This window comes from Nansenia antarctica (genome assembly GCF_963989245.1).
Source record: "Nansenia antarctica genome assembly, chromosome: 1".
Lineage (NCBI taxonomy): Eukaryota > Metazoa > Chordata > Actinopteri > Argentiniformes > Microstomatidae > Nansenia > Nansenia antarctica.
The window spans coordinates 94,959,832-94,985,268 of record NC_137674.1 but is presented as its reverse complement, the minus strand read 5'-3'; the positions used below and the strand labels follow the sequence as shown (position 1 = coordinate 94,985,268).

Here is a 25,437-nt window from a genome sequence, read left to right as displayed (position 1 = left end):
TGGAAAACATGAAGCAGGGGAGACTTTTCTATGCCTGCACGTTGGAGCAGACCACAGCAGACTGTGCGAGTGAGAGGACAAGACACCAGGGTTATTGTTGGCTGGAGTAGAGCTGCTGTGAGGCTAGGAGGGCTAGGACCACACCACCTCTTCAGGAGAGAGAGAGAGAGAGAGAGAGAGAAAGAGAGAGAGAGAGAGAAAGAGAGAGAGAGAGAGAGAGCAAGAGAGAGCAAGAGAAACGGACAATCCAGACAGCACTGCCTTGACATTGAAAGTAATTAACAAATCCCTCAGATATCTTGCATAAATCAAGTTCAAATTCAGATTAATTAGACAAAATGACAATATAGAGCAAATAAAAAGCCTCAACAGATGACTTAATAGACTGCTAATAACCTCAGGTGAGTCTGTTGACTGTCCATTAGGAACCCTGTGACAGGGCCAAAGAGTAACCATGGTGATACAATGGCCATAGTGTAACAGTACCTGTCCTTCCCCTGACTCCAGACTGAGTCAATCCAGTAGACACCCCAGGGGTAGGAACTAGGAACCTAATTTCCCCCAGAATGACATGGCTCAGCTGGTCTCTGTGGAGCGCTTCAGGAGCTAGCCATCTGTTAGGACCAGCGCTAGCCGCTAGCCTCACCAGCGCTAGCAGCTCAGCCCAGTCAGCATTCCTCCCTGATGAAGAGAGGTATGACGTGCTCACACAGAGCACCAGACCTCTCATTGGCCCGTCTGTTTGCATCAACGCTGCCTAGCAACCCCCCCCCCCCCCCTCCCCACGCAGGAAACTGTATCATACAGCGGACTTCATTAATAAGCATATGTCAATCACTTAGAGGAGAGGGAGTTACAACTACACATACAGTCATTCAGAAAGAATAACTAAGTCACACAGCCGCCTTCTTCTTGAAATCAATTTAATGAATGCTAACATTCATTGCGTGGGCCTCGAAATCCCAAAGTGTCTCTCACTCTCACAAGAATATGCAGTAATCATGTGAAATATATATATATAGCCTAAGCGCCTTTAATTAACGGAAACCACATAACTACCATGCCTATCCTTATTTAGATCATTAAACGAGAATGTGTTGGGCTTAACTTTACGAGAGTTTGGGGTTAACCAGTAAACCGGCATCAAAGACAACTTCTGAGCTTGTAGGATTTCAAAGACGTCAGCGTTCTATGGAACCATAGCTCTCCCAAAAGCCCTTAGCCCTCCAAGGAGACCAACAAAAGCTCTAAATAAACCCCCTGCACCAGAGCTCAGAGCTAGGTCCTCACATCCTGAGAAATGCTGCATCACTTCTCCCTTTAAGTTTCAGCCCAATTCTGAAAACAATCCAGCAATATCTGAGAAAAGCTCTGGAGATATATTTTATAGATAGCAGGCAGAGTTATTAGAGGGAATAGCACAGATGATTGTTGTCTGGATGTACTAAAAGGAAATGCAGGGGGGGGGGGTTATTTGATCTGATATGGTGATTGAGGTGAAGCCCACTGTGCGAAAACAAAAGACCCCTTTGTTTTCCAGATGGGATCTCCCCTAGACTGTATGTGCTTCTCTTGCCAAACCTATTGATCTCACTTATTATTAGTTACAGACCCAGAGTAATGAATACAATACACTATATTCAACTGCTTCACATTCTGAAGTGGAAATGTATACCACCATGGACCAAACTCCATATCCTATCCAACTTCATATGAACCGTAAATACAATATTGGCAACACATTCTAAAAGGCAAAAGTGGCAGTTGGTCAGGCTCAGTGACGGGAACTTTATGTCGGCTTACAGTGATTGTTCAGGTGTGAAATATTCTCTCAGTACCATAAACACATAGTTAATTACATAGAGAGGATACATGATTCATAGATAATTATAGTGCAATACGAACAGGCCTGAGGCATCCGATTTATAATGTTTATATTCAAATATTGCCCTACTAGGTAATTCGAGCCCCAACAAGTTACTTCAAAGCGAGTGAAATACCTGTATTGGGAAATTAGTGGTGTAAGTAAGTAGCAGAGCTGCTCAGAGAGATTTACATATTGATATGGGTAGGTTAGGACTTGGGAGGAGAGGCTCTATCTGTGTATGTGCACCTATTCTGAAGAGTGCTTTGAGTACATTATCCTTCCGAACAACAGCTGAGAATTCAAAACAATCCATTTTGATAAATGTTTTATAAACTTTTTTATTGTTTAGCGCAGATGGTTTCGTCAGTAAATATCTGACCCCCACAATCCCTGTGACAGGCGCTCTCTAGCTACACAAACTGCAGCCAGAGACTGAATAACAGAACAGCTTCAGGAACAAAACAATAAACTGTATGTAAACATGCCACCCCATTACCGGTTAAACGAGGCAGATGTGGTCAGATGCAGTTATTTCATACCCTCAGCATACACAGTTACACAGTCACACATACACACAGTCCCACACACACACACACACACACACACACACACACACACACACACATACACACACACACACACACAAACACAAACACACTCTCTCTAATGGGTTCTAGGGACTCTAGGGTCTTTGGGGGTTAGCCACATCACAGTGTTGTTGAGGAGGAATTACATTTTTTGTTTAGTTTCCCACTCTCTTTTTCCCGCAGAGTTTTGTGGTGTGCCTTTCCTTTATTGAGCACATGTGGACATTGGGTATTGTGTGGTGGGGGTCGCAGTAATTTCTTCTTTAAATCACCACTGGAGCCAAAGAGTCTACATTCTTCAACATGAACATGAGGAGGGCTTTCCTACCGAGTGACATCACAGACCTCTGTCACGTAAACTGAACTTCCAAACCTGAACACTAATGACTATGTTAATAGCCTGGTGAATACAGCTGACAAGAGCCAATCATAATAATAATAATAATTAATAATAATAATACATTCAATGGATGGGGGGGGGGCTGTTGTAAAAAAAGTTGTAAAAAATAAAATGCTGCTCACACGTTTATCGATAGCAGTATACTTGAGCTAATAGGACTTAAACAGGCTTCACTCATTTAAGATGGTTATAAAGTGTGAGTGAATGAGTTGACATCCCCCTCTCCCTCTCCCTCCTCCCCACTCCCTCCAAGGCAGCCGTCAATAGTACTAGAGAGTTAGTCAGCTAAAGCAGTCTGCTTTCCTAGGCTGACATCCTCATAGAATTTGGCCTAGTTTGTTGTCGCTGTGTACACATCACAGCATCCATATGGCAATGTCTCCACCACGAAGAGCTATTTACGAACAGACCTGCTCATTCACTTCAGTTCGAGTGCTCACAGCACAGGACACTTGCTTGTGTGTTGCTCTCACTGCTCTTAGCTGGTACAGTGCTGCCTGCTCTCACTGCGATTTTGATTAATAAACGACACTAGAGCAACCAAAAAAACTATCTGGGAAAGTCACATGATCAGTGATCACAATGTTATTTTATTTCGAAACACGGAAATACATTTCGATGTTGTTGAGAATCACAACGCAAACTCGCTAGTTAAGTCAAAAACACAGTGGATTCGGTGAGTAATCCCCACTGCTACCTATCTAACTACAACACTACTTTACATTGTTAGCAGGCTCACACAACAAGCTGTGTTAGTTGACTAGTGATGTGTCATTGATTTTCAACAACGCAGAAATGTATTCACATTCTTCGAAAGAGAAGTCTGAACATTAAATCTGATGCTGACATGCGGAGGACATATTTGAGGACGTGCTGATCTTAATGCCCATCCCTGAACTACCTTGAAGAGGTCTGGATGCATATCGGAAAGATGCTTGGCTAAATGTTATGTGTTGCCTCCCTTTGACCGCATGGCCTTGCAACATTATTTACAAATAGGCTTTATGATTTTGGACAGCTCGCCGTAATCATTGGCTCTATAAGCAAAGTAATGCCAGATTTCAATCCTGGCATCCTTTTTATCAATAGGCTTTGGACGGCCAGCATCAACACTTGCTGCTTCCATCCTTTTCTCCCCTCCTTCTTGTCAACACTGCATGTGCAATTGTTTAGCATTGTCTTTCCCAGCGACACACGCCCACCATTAACACAGAACGCATGCCAGAGTGCACTGCACCCAGCCCCCCAAGAGCATAGACAAATTACATTAATAACATAATATTGCCAACACAGGATCCCCACATCAAGTGAATAGACTAGGACTATAGTAAGTAGCTAGTCCACCATGACCATTAGTGTCACCATTGGTTCCTCAACCGAGAGAGGAGAATAAAGATACAGTATATAGGAAAATGGAGTGCAGTCTACACTCAACTCAAGTTGAGGCTCAACTCAACTTCATAGTGGGGCTCGGACATAAAGGAAAGTCAACAGGTTGAACTGGGGGTTAAGCCCAGTGTGAGTGCCTTTCATACGGCTATGACAACCAGCCCCTCTACAAACATGACCGTGAGAGGCCCCATGTCAGGGGATCAGCAGCCTGACACTGATCTCTAAGTTGTCATACTCTCCAGAGACAACAAGAGGTGCTGGATAGCGGGACCCTCACACAGGTACCTCTAGGAGGGTGACCTCGGGTTACAGTACAGGCCAGGGGGGAGGTTAAGGTAAGAATGAACCTTTCCTCTCCAACCCCGGCTCTAAAAGGGTTATGACTCTAGTCTCACATGACCAGCCCTACAGCAAGTGCTGACAACTGAAGTCACAGCAGATAGGGATGACACCTATATGGTTTTTAGTAGAAAGTAACAGAGAGGCTCATGGGAAGGTGTGAGAGTGCCATAACGCTTAAATGAACAAATTGAGCATGTGATAATACAGCTGAGGATGGTCTCATTCTCTACACTTGCTATGCTCAACTCCAGATTTATTCTCAAGATCAAAAGCTTATTGTCTGAGACTCAAACTGACTGGAACAATCATGGTTGAACCCAGCCAATTCAAAGACATCAATTTCCATAGTTTTGAGATACTCCTCCTCCGGCACAGCGTTCATCAATCTAGTTAATCTGTTGTGCAGCAGGAGCCAACCAGAGCAGGATATCTTTTAACAGACTCCCACTCCTCTCTGGGCAGATCTCATCCCTCTGTGTCTGAGGGAAGCCCATGGATGGAGCAGAGGCTGGGTTCTACCAGGAAAACTGGCCGGGCTCCCCAGATTCAAGGCCCAGGGGTTGAGGAGGTCAATAGACTGTAGACACATACATTACTCCCCCCATCTTCCTGCTTAATCAGAACCTTTGGAGGACAAGAGTTGTGACTCTGCCATGTGTTGGAGGAGTTCAAATCCCATTTCTGCAGGCTGTCTTAACAGGAGGAAGAAAACATTTCCTTCCATAAACAATTCTCAATAAACTTTGTCTGAAAAATCTCAGACATTTGGATTGTTACGCTACGCTTGGACGATGGTGGAATAACAATCAATAGGGAAGCCATGCCAAAAGTGGCCAAAAGCAACAGAGAATATCAACAAATGTTTTAACTAATCTGAGGCTCTGTTGGGGGGCATTGATGAGCACGGGAGGCATGTTAGTAAATTACCATGACGTTACCGCACCACGATCCTCAGCACATGATTGGAGAAAGATGACATCACCTCCCTGGAAACAACAAGGCAGTTTATTGTATCTTGGAGCACATTCCAACACAGCCCCACCCCCATCCCTCCACAACACTGTTTATGTTCGTGACTAAATACTGGTTAGTTAATACTGTCATTAACTGTTGTTAACGGGCCAGAGCCCAACCTGTACCAGATGTGGAGGTGCTGAGAGGTCACCCTCCGGTTGGGGTCAGGTCAGCACAGGGTCATGAAACCCCCCCCCCCCCCCCCCCTCCCCCTCAAATATCCCTCAATGGGTGTAATACAACCTGGGCCACCCCCAGACTATTCAAGCACTGGGGGGGAGTGGAGAATGAATGAATGGTCTTTATTGTCATTGATATAGTACAGGTACCAAACAACGAAATTTGGGAGGGGGGGCTCACGTGGTGCTAGGAAAAAAAAAAAACTAAAAACAAGAAGGGAAAAGAGCTGGTTTACATAAATAAATGCTATGTACACTATCCACTATACTATACTATACAAATAAAACACTGTGCTGTACTCTATGCTATGCTATACCTATTCTAACATTTCCTATCTCTGAACCTTATGTACCCGAGGGTTGTCATATTGCACATAGTGTTATTGCACATTCATTTAAAGTGTCGCAGTTTGCAGGTTTGAAATGTTCACAGTTGTGTTTCAGTATTACACTTGATTTCAATCTAGTAGCTGCCATCAATTTGTCTAGATTGTCCAGGGCCTAGAACCTAGGTCTTTGCTGTGTTCAGGGCCTGAATGGCCCTGGGGTAGAAGCTGAGCTTCAGTCTGTTTGTCCTTGCGAACATGGTCCTGAACCGCCTGTTCGAGGGCAGCCGAGCAAAGTGTTCGTACCCAGGGTGGGATGGGTCTCTGGAGATCTTGGAGGCCTTCCTGAGGCAGCGTGTGTTGTACAGCTCTTCCAGAGAGGGGAGGGGGGCGCCGGTGATCTTCTGGGCCGATCTCACGACTCTCTGTAGCGCATTCCTCTCTGCGGCTGTGCAGCTGGAGAACCACACGCAGATGCAGTAGGTGAGGATGCTCTCCACTGCGCAGCGGTAGAAGGTCACCAGAATCTCCTGTCCGATGTGGTCTTTCCTGAGGACTCTCAGGAAGTAGAGCCACTGTTGTGCCTTCTTGATGATGGCTGCTGTGTTGATCTTCCAGGACAGGTCATCCTGTATGTGCACCCCCAGGAATCGGAGGGTTGAGACTCTCTCCACGCTCCCTCCATCGACGAGCAGGGGCTGGACCTCAGATTATTTCCTCCTGAAGTCCACGATGATTTCCTGGGTCTTTGACTGGTTCAGCAGCAGGTTGTTAACCTTGCACAGCTTGCCCAGCTGCTCCACCTCATCTCTGTACGCCGCCTCGTCCCCCCCCGAGATGCAGCCCACCACGGTGGTGTCGTCTGCAAACTTTACGATGGAGTTGCTGGGGTGGACGGGGGTGAAGTCGTAGGTGTAGAGGTTGTAGAGGATGGGGCTTAGCACGCAGCCCTGGGGGGACCCAGTGCTGAGTCTGAGGGCTGTGGAGGTGTGGGAGCCCACCCGCACCCTCTGGGGGCGGTCAGACAGGAAGTCCTTGATCCATGCACATATAGAGTGTGATAGTCCCAGGTCTAGTAGTTTGGTCACTAGCCTGTCTGGAAGGATGGTGTTGAAGGCAGAGCTGAAGTCCACAAAGAGCAGTCTCGCGTAGCTGTTTCCCCTCTCCAGGTGGGATAGAGTGGAGTGGAGAGTCGTCGCGATGGCGTCCTCTGTGGACCTGTGGGCTCTGTAGGCGAACTGGTATGGATCCAGGTTGGGCGGGAGGCGTGTGACTATGTGGGCCCGGACTAGTTTCTCGAAGCACTTCATGATGATTGGTGTGAGTGCCACCGGGCGGTAGTCGTTTAGGCAGCTCACCGTGCTTTTCTTCGGGACTGGGATGATAGTTGAGGAAGCAGACCCATATGACAGACCACTGTTCATCTGAGATGAATGGACATTACGTAAGGAGGAAAAGACCGGTTTGAGAAAAGCTCTTTTCTCCACGCCTGTTGTCAGACAGGGTTGAGAGATCTGGAGTGGATTCTGAGGACTGTGATGTTGACTTTTCATGGTGTGTGATGAAGAGCTCCATATCCAGATGTTTAGGCGATGGACAAATGATCTGTGTCTTAAGTTCATCTGTTGGTTCTCTTGCCATAGTAATGACGAACATATTTTTTTCGGATTTGATAAAGCAGTTCTCTCTCTCTCTCTCTCTTCTCTCTTCTCTCTCTCATATACACAGTGCCTTCGGAAAGTATTCAGACAGCTCCATCCACTTTTTCCACATTCTGTTTGTTCCAAATCCTAATCTACACAGTGTGTAATTGATTCCTATGCAAATCAAAGAGACCATATAAAAACAAAGATATTACATGAACTATTATCCTTGCATTAAGATGGACTCACTTCAACTTATTGAGTGATTTGTTTATGGCATGTTGTTTATTTTTGCATTTTAGCTCATTTTAAAAGTGTCATAGCAATGGGTCTGATGTACATGAGGTATGTCTGTATTTCAATTTTAATACATTTACTGAATCTTAAAAAAACTTGTTTTCGCTTTGTCATACTGGGGATTGTGTGTGGATTGCTGGCAAATTATTGTTTAATTCATTTTAAATTCACATTTGTACACAACAAAATGTGGAAAAAGTGAAGGGGTCTAAATACCTATACCTATATCTATCTATATATACACACATACATACAACTGTGGTCTAATGGGATAACAAATGTATTAACATCAACATTAACAATATATCATTAACCATACAGACAACACTTGACGAATAAGCAACAAAAATCCTGTAGCATTTCTTTAAAAGAGTGTGAACAATTCGGACACCGTATTGGATTGGATTAAACCCAATGTTGCTGTCATCTGTCATCACTATGTTCTTCCTACTGAACCACAGTCACACACATGCACAGGGCCCAGATCAGTTCCTACAGTGTGGTAGCGTGTTGATTGAATCACAGTGGCTAATCAGAGACATGTGGCCTGTGTTCTGTATCTGCCCTGACATCTGAGGACCAGGCCGCCTGCTACTCCAGCAGCAGCCACATTCCACAGACCACATTTCTCTCTCCATAGAGGATTCCAGTGAAGTTTAACTCAATTTACTAGAACAGAGTTCAATTCATCGCTCGACTGGACAGCACACAGAGTACAAGCTGGACTAATCTCTCCAACTGTGGAGACCACATGTAGATGTCTTATTGTATTTACAGTCTTTTAAACATGAAATTAACATTTACTGTAAACAAAATGGCAGCTAAATTTCAAACAAAAGTGGCTCAAAAGTGGAACTATAACAAGAAGAGGTCCATTTCTGAAGTGATATTTATAAACAGTCTACTTCCTGAGTCCCCCACCCCCTGTGTTGCTCCCACCCTAAACACATCAGCTCTCCAGGACTTCCTAGGAATGTTCTGCATGGGAGAGAAGCAACATGAGAGCTAGCCGAATTTACGGCACAGGGGAAGGCAGAATTAGCTACAGCTATACGCCTAGACATAGGATACATCAACCAACCAGTAGAGGTGGGGAACATTTCAGTCCATGTGGACCAAAACTCTGGCCTAGGTTATATATATTTTAGCCAAGGGCTACAGTACGTCCATTCTACAGAATTATCTTATTCTACCCAAGGACAGAGAATCATTCAACACAGACATTACATTGGCCAGTCGTTGACATTGGACAAATAACAACTCAGTCAAAAACAGTGCTAACCAGTGACCAATCCTGCCCTGGCCACAGTGGCTGGGAGTGTACACTACCCAGTGTACACTACTCAGTGTACATTACCCTCATCCCATTTCTCCCCACTGTGACAGGCTGGACTGTGTGACGCACCCAGGACGCAGGAATTAGTCCATCACAGAGGTCAGTGTGTCTTACCCCTCCTCATCACCCTCCCCAACCCAGAGCTCTCCCAGCTCCTAGCTCCTGGCTCTGGGGCTTTACAGGAAACTGTCAGATCCACACTCTCTGTGGATGCTGCTCTCTCTGGCCTTACACTCACAGCAGCCATGCATCCTCATAACTAGCCAAATGTCACCTTGTTTTTGTTATTCAAGAAACTCTGGCTCATGGAATCACACAAAAGCACCTGCCTGCAGTGCACTCATATATTTCCTCTGGTCAACCTGTCTGAATCTGGGCGAACTGGGTTCCACAGGGTTGAGAAGTCACATACAGAGAGGTAAAAACAGATATATCATCTCTAAGCAGAGGGGAGGACCAACAGAAAGAGCTTCAGCACATAGGCCTAGTCATTAGTCAAGCCTGACAGATGCTTGCCAGGCAGATACAGCTGCCTTTTCCACTCCTCCTCATGGGTCAACCTAGACATCACACATCAAACAGGCACGCGCACGCACGCACGCGCGCACAAACACACACACACACACACACACACACACACACACACACACACACACACACACCTCAACCTTATGCAGAAGAAACACCCCCTCATATCACTGCCAACTTCTTAATTAAAGTCAGGGTGACACACACTGTCCAATAGCTGTTTGGATCAGGCCACTGCCTCTCCATCTAAAACCTCCCTCCCATGGTGAGGGATATTGTGCTCCTTCATAAATTTGAATCTGGTTGGAATGCAGTGTGTGTCAGTGTTTTTAATCCCCTCAATTGATCTAAAGTGAGGAGCTGCCGGGAAGCAACATCAAACAGAAGCCTGACTGCTTCCAGCTCCTGTGGGCAGCCTGTCTTAGCTTGGATTGATTTCCCCTTGAAAAACATGTCAACGCCTGACCAACAAACACCGGCGTCCCCCAGGGCTGTGTGCTGAGTCCTCTCCCCCACTCCCTCTTCACCCACGACTGCTTACCTGTGCGTGGCTCCAACACCATCATCAAGTTCGCAGACGACACCATGGTGGTGGGCCTGATAAACAACAATGATGAGTCGGCCTACAGGGAGGACGTTCAGCACCTGGTGTGGTGTGCCGCCAAACAACCTAGCCCTCAACACTAACACCAAGGAATTAATTGTGGATTACAGGAAAACCAAACGCTGTGATCACACCCCAATCTACATCAATGGAATGGAGGTGAATGGAGCGTGTTTCCAGCTTCAAATTCCTGGGTGTCCACATCTCAGAGGACCTCTCCTGGACCCTCAACTTCTCCATTCTGGTCAAAAAGGTGCAATAGCTCCCTGCCATAGCGGACCTTCAGGAGATGCGGTGTCTGCGGAGGGTGCAGGCTATCATTGAAGACACCTCTTACCCCAGTCACGGACTGTTTGCCCTCCTCCCACATGGGAGACGGTACAGGACTCTAGGCTCCTCCCACATGGGAGACGGTACAGGAGTCTAGGCTCCTCCCACATGGGAGACGGTACAGGAGTCTAGGCTCCTCCCACATGGGAGACGGTACAGGAGTCTAGGCTCCTCCACATGGGAGATGGTACAGGAGTCTAGGCTCCTCCACATGGGAGGCGGTACAGGAGTCTAGGCTCCTCCCACATGGGAGACGGTACAGGAGTCTAGGCTGCCGCACCAACAGGCTGGCGAACAGCTTCTTCCCCACAGCTGTCAGGCTACTGAACTCTAGACCCCGGCGGTAGCCTTGCCCCTCTAGCCCCCCCGCCCTTCCACCCCCTAACAGGATGAACTTTGCACACCTCACCCAGTCCCCCCCAGCCCCAGCCCCAACAGGATGAACATTGCTGTTTTTGCACATAGTACATATATACTGTACATATTATTGATAACCACTGCATCTTACTGTACTTACCTCACCCCTGCCTGCCTGTACATATATCTATACCTATGACTTGCACTATGCACCTTTGCACATCCTACTGTACATATATCTGTACACACCTATGGGTTGCACTGGATGCACATGGATGCCAAATGCATTTCGTTGTCACTGTACTTGTACTATGCCAATGACAATTAAATTGAATCTGAATCTGAATCTGAGCAATGTCCTGGCCAGATCAAGGTCGCTTTTCATCCACAATCTGCAGCCTCATCGTCTCCCCTCACAAACACTGCAGCGTCCTTGCACACGATCCCAAACCAGCCTCCTCTTTCTCCTCTTTCTCCTCTCTCCTCCCCCCCAACCCTACTAATCGTTAATCAGGTAGGGAGGGTTACTGGACTGCAGTACAGTGGAGTCCATTAGTGAGAGTGCTCCCACATTCCTGTTGTGCTTTTATCCACTCAGAGCGAGTCATGCAGAAGGCCTTTGGCACAGCCAGTAGCGACTCTGTCTGGCCGATCCATCTGTGGTCTCATGGTGGGCAAAGTCCGTGCTTCAGAGTGAGCCAGGGGACGGTTGGCAGTGGCACCTCTAGCAGCAACGAAGGTGCACTCTAAGGAGTATGGTCTCGAAAATGAACACATCTCTCATTCATTCATCTCTCGTGTGAGGATTTGAGAAAACAAAAATGTCTCCCCATAACCCATGTATGGTACTGTAATTGCAAACATGAAGAGAAAACCTTTGAGCAAATCAGTCAAAAAGTCAGTATATCATTCAGATCTCCTTTTCCTCACTCAACTTCTCCATGATTCTGTAGCATCCCTGCTAGTCCTAACATCCATTTCCTCTACCCTGGTCTTCAGCCCAGCATCACAGCTAGTCTTGACATTCATCTCCTCTACCCTGGTCTTCATTCCTGACAGTCCAGCATTCATCTCCTCTACCCTGGTCTTCAGTCCAGCATTCATCTCCTCTACCCTGGTCTTCAGTCCAGCATTCATCTCCTCTACCCTGGTCTTCATTCCTGACATTCATCTCCTCTACCCTGGTCTTCATTCCTGACATTCATCTCCTCTACACTGGTCTTCAGCCCAGCATCACAGCTAGGCCTGACATCTCTAGTACTTCTTGGGACTCCCTACCTGGGCAAACAGCCAATGTTTTATATGGCTCAATACAGATAAAATGGCTTCAGGCCATAAATCAAGGATGTAAATATCTCTATCCTCAGATAAACCTAAGGAAGCCCTATGAGTGGATTTATTAAATATTGAATCCCCTCTTCTACTATCGGCCACAGACAACAATAACAGGATCTGCTGTGTCCAGCCAAACACACACTGTGCCATGAACACGATGAGTAATAGAACAGTGGGGCAACAAGAGGGAGAAAAAAAAGATTCCACTCAAAAATCCTCTGTGTTCCAACATTCCTTAGTTTCAATTTGGTGTGGGGATCGCAAACTGGAAACAGACATCAGCCCCTGCTCTGTCGGTCTGTTATGGTTGGCTAATTGTATCAGTGTGGCGACACAGATGTGACGATTCATTACATCAATGCATAGTGGAAAAGGAGACAGACACTGAAATCGCACAACTACCCCTCCTCTCCCTCCTCCCAGCACCCCCCTAAGTGATCTAAGTAGGAGACGGTCGTAACAGAACAACAACAAGTAGCCTGCTGAGATGATATCAAATCAAAAATCATTCACAGTGGAAAAGGACCATGAAGGGGACTGCTGAGGCTCTTGCTTCAGACATGTGGTGAGATCGAACAGCCACATTGGTAGAGTTTCCAAGTTTCCAAAACAACAATGGAAATTATGTTGTACAATGGGGGACAACGTATATGGGGACAACGTATACTACCGGTAATGTATTTGGGGCTGCAACGATTGTAAATGTGTCGATCTGTAAAATTATGATTGACATGTCGTAACTATTATTATTTTATTTATATATAGAGTGGAGGGAAGTCAATATTCAACAATGTTCAATAAAACTACACAGCTAAAGAAATTGTAACATTCCAATCCATAAAGAAAGCTATGTGCAATGAAGTGGAATGACAGGAAAAAAGTATTTAACACAGTAAGAAAAAACACTAAATCAGCTTACGCCACTAATGAGTTTTCCTACCTGTGCTAATTAGAATCAGCTGGGTTAGTGCATGTTGGTGGGTAAGTACTTCCACTCTTTGTAAAAGGGTTTCCCAACTCTGAATGCAAGTAAACAAATAATTTGTCACCAAGCTTTCCTGCAAGAAACATCTCATGGTGGGTAGAGCAGCATAGTAAAGGCACTGGTTACCGATGGATTTCTCAACTCCTAAATGTTCCTATAAGCACCATTATCCGCAAGTGGAAGGAACATCACTAAACCATCAACCGCACAGGAGCTCCTCGCAAGATTTCTGATCAGAAAGTTAGTCAGAAGAGTAGCCCAAGAGCCAAGGACCACTCGAGCAGAACTCCAGAAAGACCTGGAAGCAGCGGGTAAAGTTGTCAAAAAGAAAACAATAGGCAATGCACTCCACCGCCACAGTGTCCATTTGCGATCACCAGTTTAATACAGAACTTTTGGAGAAGCCTGTAGATTACTGGGAAATGTAGTCTGCAATATGACATGCCATGTTTGGAGGAGAAATGGCTCTGCATGTGATCCTAAAAATACCATACCTACAGTGAAGTTCAGAAGTGTAAGCGTCATGCTATGGGTCTGTTTCTCTTCATATGTGGAATCCAAATTATCAAAAGATAAGAATATGAATGAAGCCAAGTACCGGGAAATTCTTGAGAAGAATCTGTTGCCATCCACCAGGATGATGAGGATGAGACATGGGTGGATATTCCAGCAGCAACGATCCAAAACATACTGCAAAGGAGACTCTCAATTGATTCAAGAGGAAGAATATAAAGGTATAAATATAAAGGTGTTGAACGGGCCTAGTCAATCGCCAGACTTAAATCCAGTAGAAAATGTGTGGAAGGAACTGAAGATCAAAATTCACCAGCGAGCCCCCTGAAATCATCAAGATTTAAAGACTGTGTTGGAGATTTAAAGTCTGTGTTGAAGAATGGGCCAAAATCCCACCTGATCAATGTGAGATGAGTTTTTTCGTACAGGAAGCGTCTCTAAGCTGTCATTGGAAACAAAGGCTTCTCCACCAAGTATTAAATACATTTCAGTTAGTGTGCTCAATACTTCTTTCCTGTGTCATTCCCCTTTATTGCACATAACTTTTTTACAATTTCTTTAGCTGTGTAGTTTTGTTGAGTTCATACCAGTGTCTGGTCGAAATTTCATGTGAATAGCTACAATGGAAATGTGTTGAATATATATATTTTAAATCTATTGTATACTTAATTCCCCCCACTGTATATATACAATTTGCAATGCCTTTTAGTTGAACAACATGTCACATCACAGATTTTGGTCATCAGTCTCCCACACCCGCGCCCTCCCTACCAATTCAAAACACAATACTTTATTCTTCCTTCCACCCCAGGGAGGTCAACACATTGTTTGGGTTGTTGTGTTGTGAAGACGGCGGAGGCCAACCCTGTTGTCTGTGCTGAGGAGAGTTCCCTGCAGAAAGCTCAGTCCCAGAGCATCTTAAGTGTGGGAAATGGGAATACAAAACCCCAATAATATGATTTGCTGTGCAATGTCCAAATGGCATACCACAGCAGTACAACTGCTATGTAAAAGCACTTGAAGCATCCAGGAGCCATGCGGGACGCTCAGTTTGCGTGACTAGTCTCATAAAACTCCTCAAGTAATCTGTGGGATCTGTGCTTTGTCATAACAAATAACACCAAAACTGCAGACTGGTGCTCTATTCTCATAAGACAATAAAGTACAATAAAACAAATTGACAAAAAGAAGGACATGGATAATTGTATGTACAATTGTAATTGTAATTGCAGGCATCAACACTCAGCATTAATCAAATGGTTGTGTCATGATGAACTATGTCATATAATCAAATCAATAGATATATATAAATATAAATGATGTGTGTGACCACTGACTTTTTGTGTGCAAAATCCATTTACAGTCAGTTCATTATCAACAAATGAACATCGCAAATGAACCAAACACAAACAAACTTCAGTTTTAGTAAATAAATCATTGGTTCTCAAAACAAACAAAAAACCAAACAAAAAGTATCTAAAGAAGCCTACTACAATATAGGGTGGTTAGATTATCTGGTTCACACCAGTTCAGAAACTTCTCAGAGTGGCCAAGCCAGTGGGCTGATCCAGACCAGGATGTGCAGGAGATTAGCATCTCACCCCTGGTTCGATGAGAACAGGCAGGAGAGGAGGGCCCTGAGAGCCCTGGGCAGCTGATGGCCTTTGATCCTGCTGTAGCTATGGTCTGAAGAGGCAGCTCTGGCCAATGAAAAGGCAACAACTAGGGGCTACTTGGGGCCGGCCCATCGCTGCTACAAGAGTCTCCCTTTAATGCCTGCACAAGGTGGCGTGTCTCTCATTTTAGAAAAGCAAACAGGCCACAACAGGAAAACAAAATATTTGCCTGGGTAAATGGTGGGCGAATTGGGGACACACGCACCAGCCTGACGGAGGAGAACAGTTGGTGTCTGTGGGCCCTAGTTGCCAGGCCAAAAGGAACCATTATGCCAGAGGCCGGGTCGAGAGGAGGGTGTGTGAGGCTGGAATGTTAAATAGTGGAGGAATGTTATTTATTTTCACAAACACCACTATGCGCCCCCACCTTAACACACATGCACACAGTCACACACACAGGGCCTGCTCTTTCTGATGTTCTCTTACTAGGCAAGCCAATAGGAATGCTTTAGATCTGCCTCCCTCGACCTGTCGTGAGGTCAACAAAGTTATTCTCAGCCTTGATATGATGCCATGTACTCACTTCATAAAGATGTCAATAACGCTGGGAGACATGAGGAGACGCAAAGGAGGCAGAAAATCTATAAAACAGCCACAACAGCAATAGTAACAGCTTTGTTCCAAGTGTAAAACTATTAGTATGCCACTCTTGTGCAGATGGTGGTAAATTCATATTCCCTTTGTGGCACAGTTGAGTAATATTTATAGGGTTGGGCCATGGTCCTTTCCTAAGGGAATGTCTGTGTCCTGATGTCTAGACATGACATTGTGCATTTTTCTTTTCTGAGTATCACTCCCAGTCCTTGAAGCTTGGGCCGTTCCAACAAGGTTGAAGAAGAAGAAAAACATTCTCGCCTGCAAATAAATCCGTTCCACTTCAATTAATCCCCTCCACTTTTGAACTTAACGAACAGTGTGTCATCTGGTTGGCAGTGGCACACAATCCACACATGACTCATGTGGCATGCAGCTCTCCCATGAGCTGCCTGCCAGTCTTCAGCTGAGTTCAGAGGTCACCGTCATACAGAAGGAACAGAGAGAGTCCTCACCAGGGGTTTATGAAAATGTCTACATTACAAATCACATTCACATTCACATGAAGATGGACAGGACAGCACATAACCGTGGACAGAACCATATTCTGATATCTGACCCAGTTAGAGTAATACTTATAATCCAAAGGAGGTTATGTGTAAATTCATGTGCAACATAAACTCTAAATGTCTCTATAACGCAAGCTAAACTCATGAAATTGTGTTATGACTCAAGGGGGATACGTAAGTCTTGTAACTTTTCCCCCCAATGTCACATCGGCCTACCTGCTTCTGGCCTTAGGGATACACTAGGACATTTTAGTCTACAGTATGAGAAAGAGAAAGCGATTTTCTCACTGCAAGCAGTCTAGTAATATCATGAATTGTTCACACACCCATCTTCCCACAGCAGCCAAGGGCTCAAGGCTCAAGGCTCTATGGGGACAGGGTTGATCTCAGCAGAACTGTAGGCTATAGCAAGAGTCATAAGCACACATTTACCCAAATGACAGTGAAATATAAATGTAATAAAAGGTTGTGATGATGTTGATGATCATCGGTCTTTTATTGCATTCTCAATGTAGGCTACTACTGATAACAAAAAAGCTGCATTTTATGTTATTGTCAAGTTATTAACAATCGATAATGGCTGTGACGGTTACGCAGTTACAAGAGAGCGACTGCTATAACCGTTCAAATACATTGAATTTGAAATGGGGATTTTTACTTTTCATGTACACATACTTTAACTGATAGCGTGAATGTAAAAAAATAACAATGAATAAAAAGAAAATTGCTACAATAATCTATCAAACCGTTTTTGCAATAACGCGCTATAGCTTTGAAACAACCGCTAGTTACCACGCTAGATGCGGGAGAGAGGAGGCCTGAATAAAGCAGGGTCACTTTGCTTTGACGGCGAAACTTTCAATAAAAAGACATGTGTATTTGCGCAACAAGCACAGCCTCAGAGTTTGTATTACTGCAAGGAACATTGTTACGCCTGTCCAGTCTTGCCTCAAACCGGACAACGTAAATATGCTTGTTGTGTTTCTGGCTGGAACTTAAAAAGAGGCTTAATAATAGACTGAACAAAGTTCTTATAGTTCGCTATTATGGTATTAAATATGACCGTTTATTTTGCTATTTCAGCCTGGTATTTTAAAATGACATAGCCTACTACAGATCTGCACTCACTACGGTAGGCGTAGCGTGTCTTTTGTGTTTGTAATTTTTCTACATACCGGTATCTAGCGGCAGCTATTGTTTATTTGCGTAGACTATTAGCTATATTTCAGTTCCAAGAGTCCTTATGGCAAGCTCTTTTGTTAAATATGTAGGCCTAGGCCTATAGGCACGTTTTTGATGCCCTTTAACAGTGTATTTATTTCTAAACTACTGCCCAGTCCAAACCTTTTTTGTTTGCTGTGTCACAATGGGGCAGCGCCATCGTTTAGGTGGGTATGCTGACAGGAATTAGTGTGGCAGCTGAAACTAAAAACACGTACGCTTCAGCATTTTGCCAAGGCTCGGCGTGGCAATAACAGGCTCCAGGCCCAGTTGTAAAAATAAAATAAAAAATAAAATGTTTTTATCTGAGATTGAAAACAAGTGCACAGATGTGTGTACCTGCTTTGAGTCATCGCAGAGGCCTTGTCTGGAAAACTTTATGAATGGAGGGGGTTCAGGTGGGGGAGGGGCTGACAATAAATCGTCCAATTCAATAGGTTGCGGTGTGTGTGTGTGTGTGTGTGTGTGTGTGTGTGTGTGTGTGTGTGTGTGTGTGTGTGTGTGTGTGTGTGTGTGTGTGTGTGTGTGCGTGTGTGTGTGCGTGTGTGTGTGTGTGTGTGTGTGTGTGTGTGTGTGTGTGTGTATGTGTGTGTGCTTGTGAGAGCATGTCGTGTTTGCTCAGTGAGATGGAACATTCTGCAAGCACACTTCATAGCGGAGATGAAAATTCCTCCCTCGCTCTTCAACCTGCGCACATCCCTGATGCTGTTGACGTTGAAGCATCCTTGTCACGCTCGCGTTTACAACATTACGTTGAAAAACATTTTTGTGTGACATTAATAACACATTAGGCTATTCAGCACAATTTAGGCATAGGAATCTATGATACGCCGAAGGGCGAACTTCTGTAAAAAGTTCACTCAAGTGAAAGTGAATTATTTGCAACAAAATCAAATTCAGCTTCACAACATTTCTTCAGCGCTCTTGAAAACTATTTAGGGTGACATTGTATCATCAAATCCCTCAACAGCCGTACGGATGGCGTCACGTTGCCCAGCAGCAGCAACAGCTGTTCCCGCGCCTGGGCCGGTTATTGCAATGCAGGGGGTAGCATAACATAAGTGCACAGAACTATAAGTCCCCCCATAGTTGATAGAGATGATGTCGTGCTTATTGCTCTCAATAAAGTAGTGTCATAATAACCGATCGTTACCTTCTGATAAGCCTGCTGTAGATAGTTGTAGGGGATACGTCGGTGGAAATCCTGGATGACATCCTCACTGACTTTATGCATAGACTGTGTCCCCACTTTCTCCTCGATGCACTCGTTCAGGCAGAGGGACCTCTGGAGAACCACGTCAAAGAACTGCAGGTCCGAGGGAGAGCTCTCGAACGGGTGCTGGTCCTGGCACCTCAGCCGACATCGGACTTTAGTCTGGCGGACCTCTGCGTAGCTACTGAGCGCTCCCTCCATATAGCGCACCACATTTGTATAGTCATTGTTGTAAAAGGCTTCGACTCCGTTGTCGTATAAAAGGTCGTAGGGCTCCAACGAAGCAGCAGATGAGGGAAAAAACAACAAGACAGCTTGAACGACAATTGTCCAAATACAACCAACGGAAAAACTCACATCCATCTTCAGCGATAGTTTACGTTGGGTGGGATACTACTCAGGCGCACCCGCTTTACAGTTCCAAATCCCTTCAGTCCCCCTCAGTCTTGTAATAAAAAAGACCAGGGCGGCTTGCGGAGTCCAGAGAGAAGGATGACTGACAGTCACATAGGAAGCGAGAAAGAGTTCAGTTCCATTTAAACCCTCGTTTGGACACTGAGATGTACAAGGACGGCAGTGGGGGGCGGAAATTGGACTACTTTAGTCAGGGACACATTCTGTGTAATGACCCCACTCTCACTCCGCTAACTCCTCCCCCTCTGTGGGGAGGAAATCAATGGCCATAGCGTCTTGCTGCTGGGGTCTTCTGTGGGAGCGTCAAAGCAATTCTCAAGGCTACACGGACACACACAGAGTTCACATGTCATATAAACACTATAGGAGTGTAAGCATTGTTGTCACTATAAACAATACAAGTGAAATCATTTTGAAGATGGGCATGTAATTTGGTGTCCTTTCACTTGAGGTTCAAATCATTTGTAATTGCTACAATGTAGTGGTAATATACCTAACCAATACAATAGGCAACACTTTGATTCCACTTGGTGTCACAGATGTAATGACATGGAATGTACAATGTTGCTACATTCCAGGAATAATACAAATGCTTACATCCAGCTGGGGTCCTATTCAGGTGGAGGGTGAAGTGTTACAGGCGGTATAGGTTTATTAGTAGGTTACTAGTAGGTTAGTTTGCAATTTAAATGTTTGTAAAAATGCTCATGTGTATTTCCACAAACCCAGCCTAAACCAATGTATGCAATCTCTGCAATGTGAGGATGCCTGTAGTGAATCTCCACTACCTAAGATCACCTGGCTGGCTCTAATCCTACCACTATTCTCGTTTGTCGTCTCGAGTGTACAGGGCTGGTTTGAAACTACCCTTCCAAGCACTCAGCCATTGGACACTGTCTCCCCCTTGAGGCTCCACATACTCATTCTAGTAGTTTCTAGTAGCTTCTGACATGTATATTATTATGATCCAAAGATGGATATTATACGGTAACCTACGTTCAGTGCTGTATGTATGCGCGTTCCCCATGTTCTGCTGCAGCTGTAGCCTCCCGATATATTGGTATTTGATCACCTGCTATATAAAACATCGCCGTTCGGCTTTAATGGCTTAACCGCTATTTATTTTTTTGCCATGCTCCCTCTAGTTTTTGGTGAAATTATGTCGTTGTTTTGAGCTCGAGTGCGCGTGGAAAAAATGGATTTGCCTGGCCGCCACTAATGTGGAAATTCCTGGAGGAAACACTGCGGTCGTATAATTTTATTTCGATATATTTATGCCCCCACACCCGAAGGCCGGTCCGTGAAAATATTGTCTTACATGAAACCGGTCCGTGGCGCAAAAAAGGTTGGGGACCACTGTTTTAGGTGACCCTCTGTGACAGCTGTCATTAGGATGGCCTTGTCTGTGTGTGTAGGTCTGTTTTCTGTAGTAGTGCATTTTCTGTCTGTCTGTGTGTGTGTGTGTGTGTGTGTGTGTGTGTGTGTCTTTATTTTCCAACCAGGAGAGATCATTCCAGTAGACCAACCATTTCTAGCTAATGTATATTTCTAATGATGATTTCTAATATGTCTTGTATGATTCTTGTTATGATTACATTTCTATGATATTGTAAAGACCAAACTTATCAGTTACACAATCTTCAGCATAACAAGTTCCTAAGATATGAAAAATGCACAAGCAAAAGGAATGGAAGCCAAATTATTTTTTATTGATGCATGTATGCATTTGTATGCATTGTAACCAGACGACGGTTACTGGGTCTTCTTGGATGGACACTGTTTGCGTTAACAGCAGCAGAGGCCAAGGCTCTTCACAGACGTGAGCATCCTCGAGAGGAGGGAACGCTTCTGTGTCTTTGAAGCTCCTCTCTCCTCAATGGGAGTTGTCACAGACCTCACTGGGCTGGCCGCTAGAGACAGGAGAGAGAGTTCATATGAGCTTCACCAGGCCTATAGCTACAGAATACTTTATTAGTTTGGTTAGTATGTCCTTGGTCTGTGTGTTATACATGTTGACTTACCTCTGCTGTGTCCATCGTCGTGGGCTGGACACGGCTGGACACCGTCCTTGATGTCCTCCTGTTCCGGGGCTGGAGGCTGGACACCATCCTCGATGTCCTCCTGTCCTGGGGCTGGAGCCTGGACACCTACCTGTTTGCTCTTCTTGCACGACATCTTGCACGACATCAGTTGTTACAGAAGAAGAATCAATGACAGAACATATCTCTTAAAACCCCATTATTCCTACAACAACAATGCATAGCTTGTCTACTGTTTTATGATAAACTGGTAAGACTTTACATTACCGTTACATCACCGAGTACATGTGGCTTTCTTTGATAAATTCACTGTATATATCTGTTTTACCTTTCTCTTCAACATTGAAAGGAATTTCCCAAATTTCCCTTTCTTCTTCTCACTCTGAGGCTGTGTGAGTGAGGCTGTGGAGGCTGTTGTGGTGTCGGATACCATTGATACGTTGTCCAACACCTGGTGGACCAGGACCCTGGAGAACAGATCCACTGTGTTGTTGTATATCTCCAAAGAGCTGGTGGACAGCAGGCTCTTGGGGCTGGAGACTGGTCGGGGCGTTGTTGTCGGAAGCTTCCTCCTCCGTGCTCCATGATGAGCGAGGGACGATCACGGGAAGAAGCAAGCGCTTCACCGACTCCTCGGCAAAGGCGTAGACCACCTCAATGCCCACCTTAAAACACTTCTCTGCCTGTGTCGGTTTGGACAGAACACTGTCCGACACACACTTCCCAACATCCACCGATAGACTGCTGTGCAGGGACATCAGCGCCTGGAGTCTGTCCACAAGGGCGTGAGTCAAGGTGCGGAACCTCACCTGGGACAGCTGTCTGGTGAGGTCAGCTCCGGGAGAGGTGACCTCTTCAAGAACCGGCAGGTCCATGTGGTCCATCAGGACTTTCACCACGTCGGCCATCAGCTGTTTGTCACTGACGGAATCCTCCGGCACAGTCTCATCAGAGCTCTCAAGCTTCTCAAACTTGGACCGTGTGGACAGAGAGGAGGAGGCCCTGAGCAACCCTGTAGCTACTAACGCACCACCCTCACTGGAAAGTCCATCACTACCCTCACTAGACACCATCTCTACTTTCTCCAGTAGAGATCCTATAGCACTGTGCCATTGTCGGAGCTCCACTGAGGTCTCCATTTCTTCTGACTGGGCCATCATGTCACCCTGAATGGCAACCAGGATCTGGCTAATGCTCTCCCTAGCCTTAGCCATAGATGCACTTTGCTCAGCGGCATGCATCTCACGCTGAGTGAAGAATTCCTTCAGCTTCCGCTGCAGATCTCTCCAGATGGTCTGTGCTGTAGACCCCAGTCTCAACTCCGATACCTCAGAGGCCTCAGAACCTCCCACACTTCCCCCGAGGAGCAGACTGGAACTAGCTGAGGACTCCTGAGTCTGGAACAGGCTCTTAACGCCATTCACAAACGTGCCAACAAGGTCTAATGCTGACAAGTCAGCACAACAGGTAGTTAACCCAGAGTGGTGGGAAGAACTTCCTGCACTGGGGGAGCATCTCTCTGATCTCATGAGGACGTCTCTCACTTTCTCAGTGGCTTGCCTCTGAAAGTCCTCCATATTGATATCTGATATGGGTAGACTGCATGTGAAAGGCATATTTATGGCAGACTTCAGCTGGCACTCGCTGACGGCCTCTGTGGCCTCACATCTAATGTCCTCATTAGAAAGTCTATCCACGCTGGAACAACGGCTGACCTGGGGAACATCCTCTAAATCCTCCAGATACATATCACCACAGAGTTCTGCTGTTGGATAATTCGCCAGTCCAGCTAGGATGTCTTCCACCATACCTTCCGTTATGGACAGAATCGAGGACTTCTTACGGGCAGGGATTGAGGACTCTAGCCTCGCCACCTCAGATCTAAATGTGGCTGCAAGTTCACCATAGACTTCCTTGGTGACTTCTTCATAGTTAATGGCCTGAGAGACACTCCCGGACTGGATGGAGGCAAGTTCCTCATCACTGATGTCTTGTAGTTCTAGACATAGTTCCTCTCCGTTGGTTCCAATCTCTACGAGCAATGGGATTTCCTCTCCGCTGGTTCCACTCAAAGCTGAGGCCCTCCCACTTATGACTGACTCTCGCCTGAACAAGTCAGCCAATTTCGTCTGCATATTTGCAAACATCTTACGGGTACCAGTGAAGATTTTATTTGCAATAGACCCGTCCAAATCCGTGGTCTGAATGATGTCTTCAACATCAGACGCGAATGTGTCGACGACGTGAGCCGCCTCCAAGTTTAAATCTTCAGGAGTTGGGGAGGTGGTCATCGCGGCGGCCATGTTGGCTTGGCCAGTGACATCACTAGTTGAGCCAGACGGTAAACAGCCGTAGATATTCTTGCTCAGAATTTCACCAACGGCCTTGGTGGCTTTGGAGTGAAACTCCTCACTCTTAATAATCCTGAGGTGTCGTCCCACACTGGAAGAGGAGGACACGCGTCTATGCGGCGCTCCGGCAGAGGATGCCTCCTGATCAGAGACAGAGCTGATCCTGCTGATCTTCTTTGCTATCTCTCTGAGCATGTCAGCTGCTCCCTGCACGCCCTCCTGATCAGCTGAGCTGCATGACTCCACCGTCTCAACGATGGCAGTCATGATGTCGGTCGTCATTGGCCCCAGGTCGGTCATATGGGTCATGGCCTTAGTCTGTGGCACCACTGGTTTGTAGATCCCACATTCCTGGAGCTTGATGGTCACCCCGCGCATCATCCTCCAAGTCGCCGCGCACAGGGAGCGCTCCTTATCGGAGCCTTTAGGGGCAGACTCACCTGGCCTTGAAATTATCACGGCGACGTCAGAGTTCAAATGCTCCAGGACGTCTCTCACCACAGGTCTGGTCGAATCAAAGGAGCTAGAGGAGATCGAGCCCAGTGATTGGAGGACGGTGTCCTCTGTGATCCCAAAGAGGACCCGGAGTGGATCATCCAGGGGGGGTGATCCACTGGCCTCATGATGGGGGGGTGATCCACTGGCCTCATTCAGCTTTATGACACGCTGTAGAGTAGGGAGGATGACCTCTATGACCGCGTTGGAGATCAGTTTTACTATCTTCTGGCCCGTGACTTCAAGCTGCGCCTTGGTCATCTGTGTTCATTCAAAAGAGAGTGAAGGATTAGTTGTTCAGCTTAAAGAAGATAATCATTTCGATTCACTGATTCAACAGAAACAATAATAATAATAATAATAATAATAATAACTTTATTTGTATAGCGCTTTTCCTGCAAACGTTGCAGCTCAAAATGCTTTAATCATTATAATAATCTTAATTTAATTATTTTGTAATTTAAAGGCAATATTAAAAGGATGGGTTTTTATAATCTTAATTTAATTATTTAGTCATTTAAAGGCAATATTAAAAAGATGGGTTTTTAGTCTTGACATATTTGCTGAAGTTGCATCCCTAATGTAAACTGGCAGTGCATTCCAAAATTTGGGTGCATAAAATGAGAATGCAGCCTCACCAAATCTCTTATTTTGTACATGTGGTACACAGAGAAAACCAGCGTCAGAAGACCTGAGAGCTCTATTGGGCTGATATGCTAGCAAAAGGTCTTTCAAATATTCTGGTGCTGTGCCAGTGAGAGCTTTATAAACAAGCAGAAGGATCTTGAAATATATTCTGAACGTAACAGGAAGCCGTGTAGAGTTTCTAAAATAGGAGTTATACCATAATGACTGGTATGGTATGCCTGCTAACTCTAAAGTAAAATAAT

General features: G+C 45.4%; 1 protein-coding gene across 1 annotated transcript in view; it reads right to left on the bottom strand.

The window, feature by feature from the left end:
• p3h2 (prolyl 3-hydroxylase 2) overlaps positions 1-19,611 on the bottom strand; it is a gene marked incomplete at its 5' end in the record, with an annotated part of 64,142 nt that extends 44,531 nt beyond the window's left edge. The window contains one exon of the mRNA XM_080527624.1: positions 19,189-19,611. Within this exon, the coding sequence (XP_080383750.1) occupies positions 19,189-19,611 (423 nt within the window). The remainder of the gene's footprint in view (positions 1-19,188) is intronic.
• Between the last annotated feature and the right edge of the window lie 5,826 nt (positions 19,612-25,437).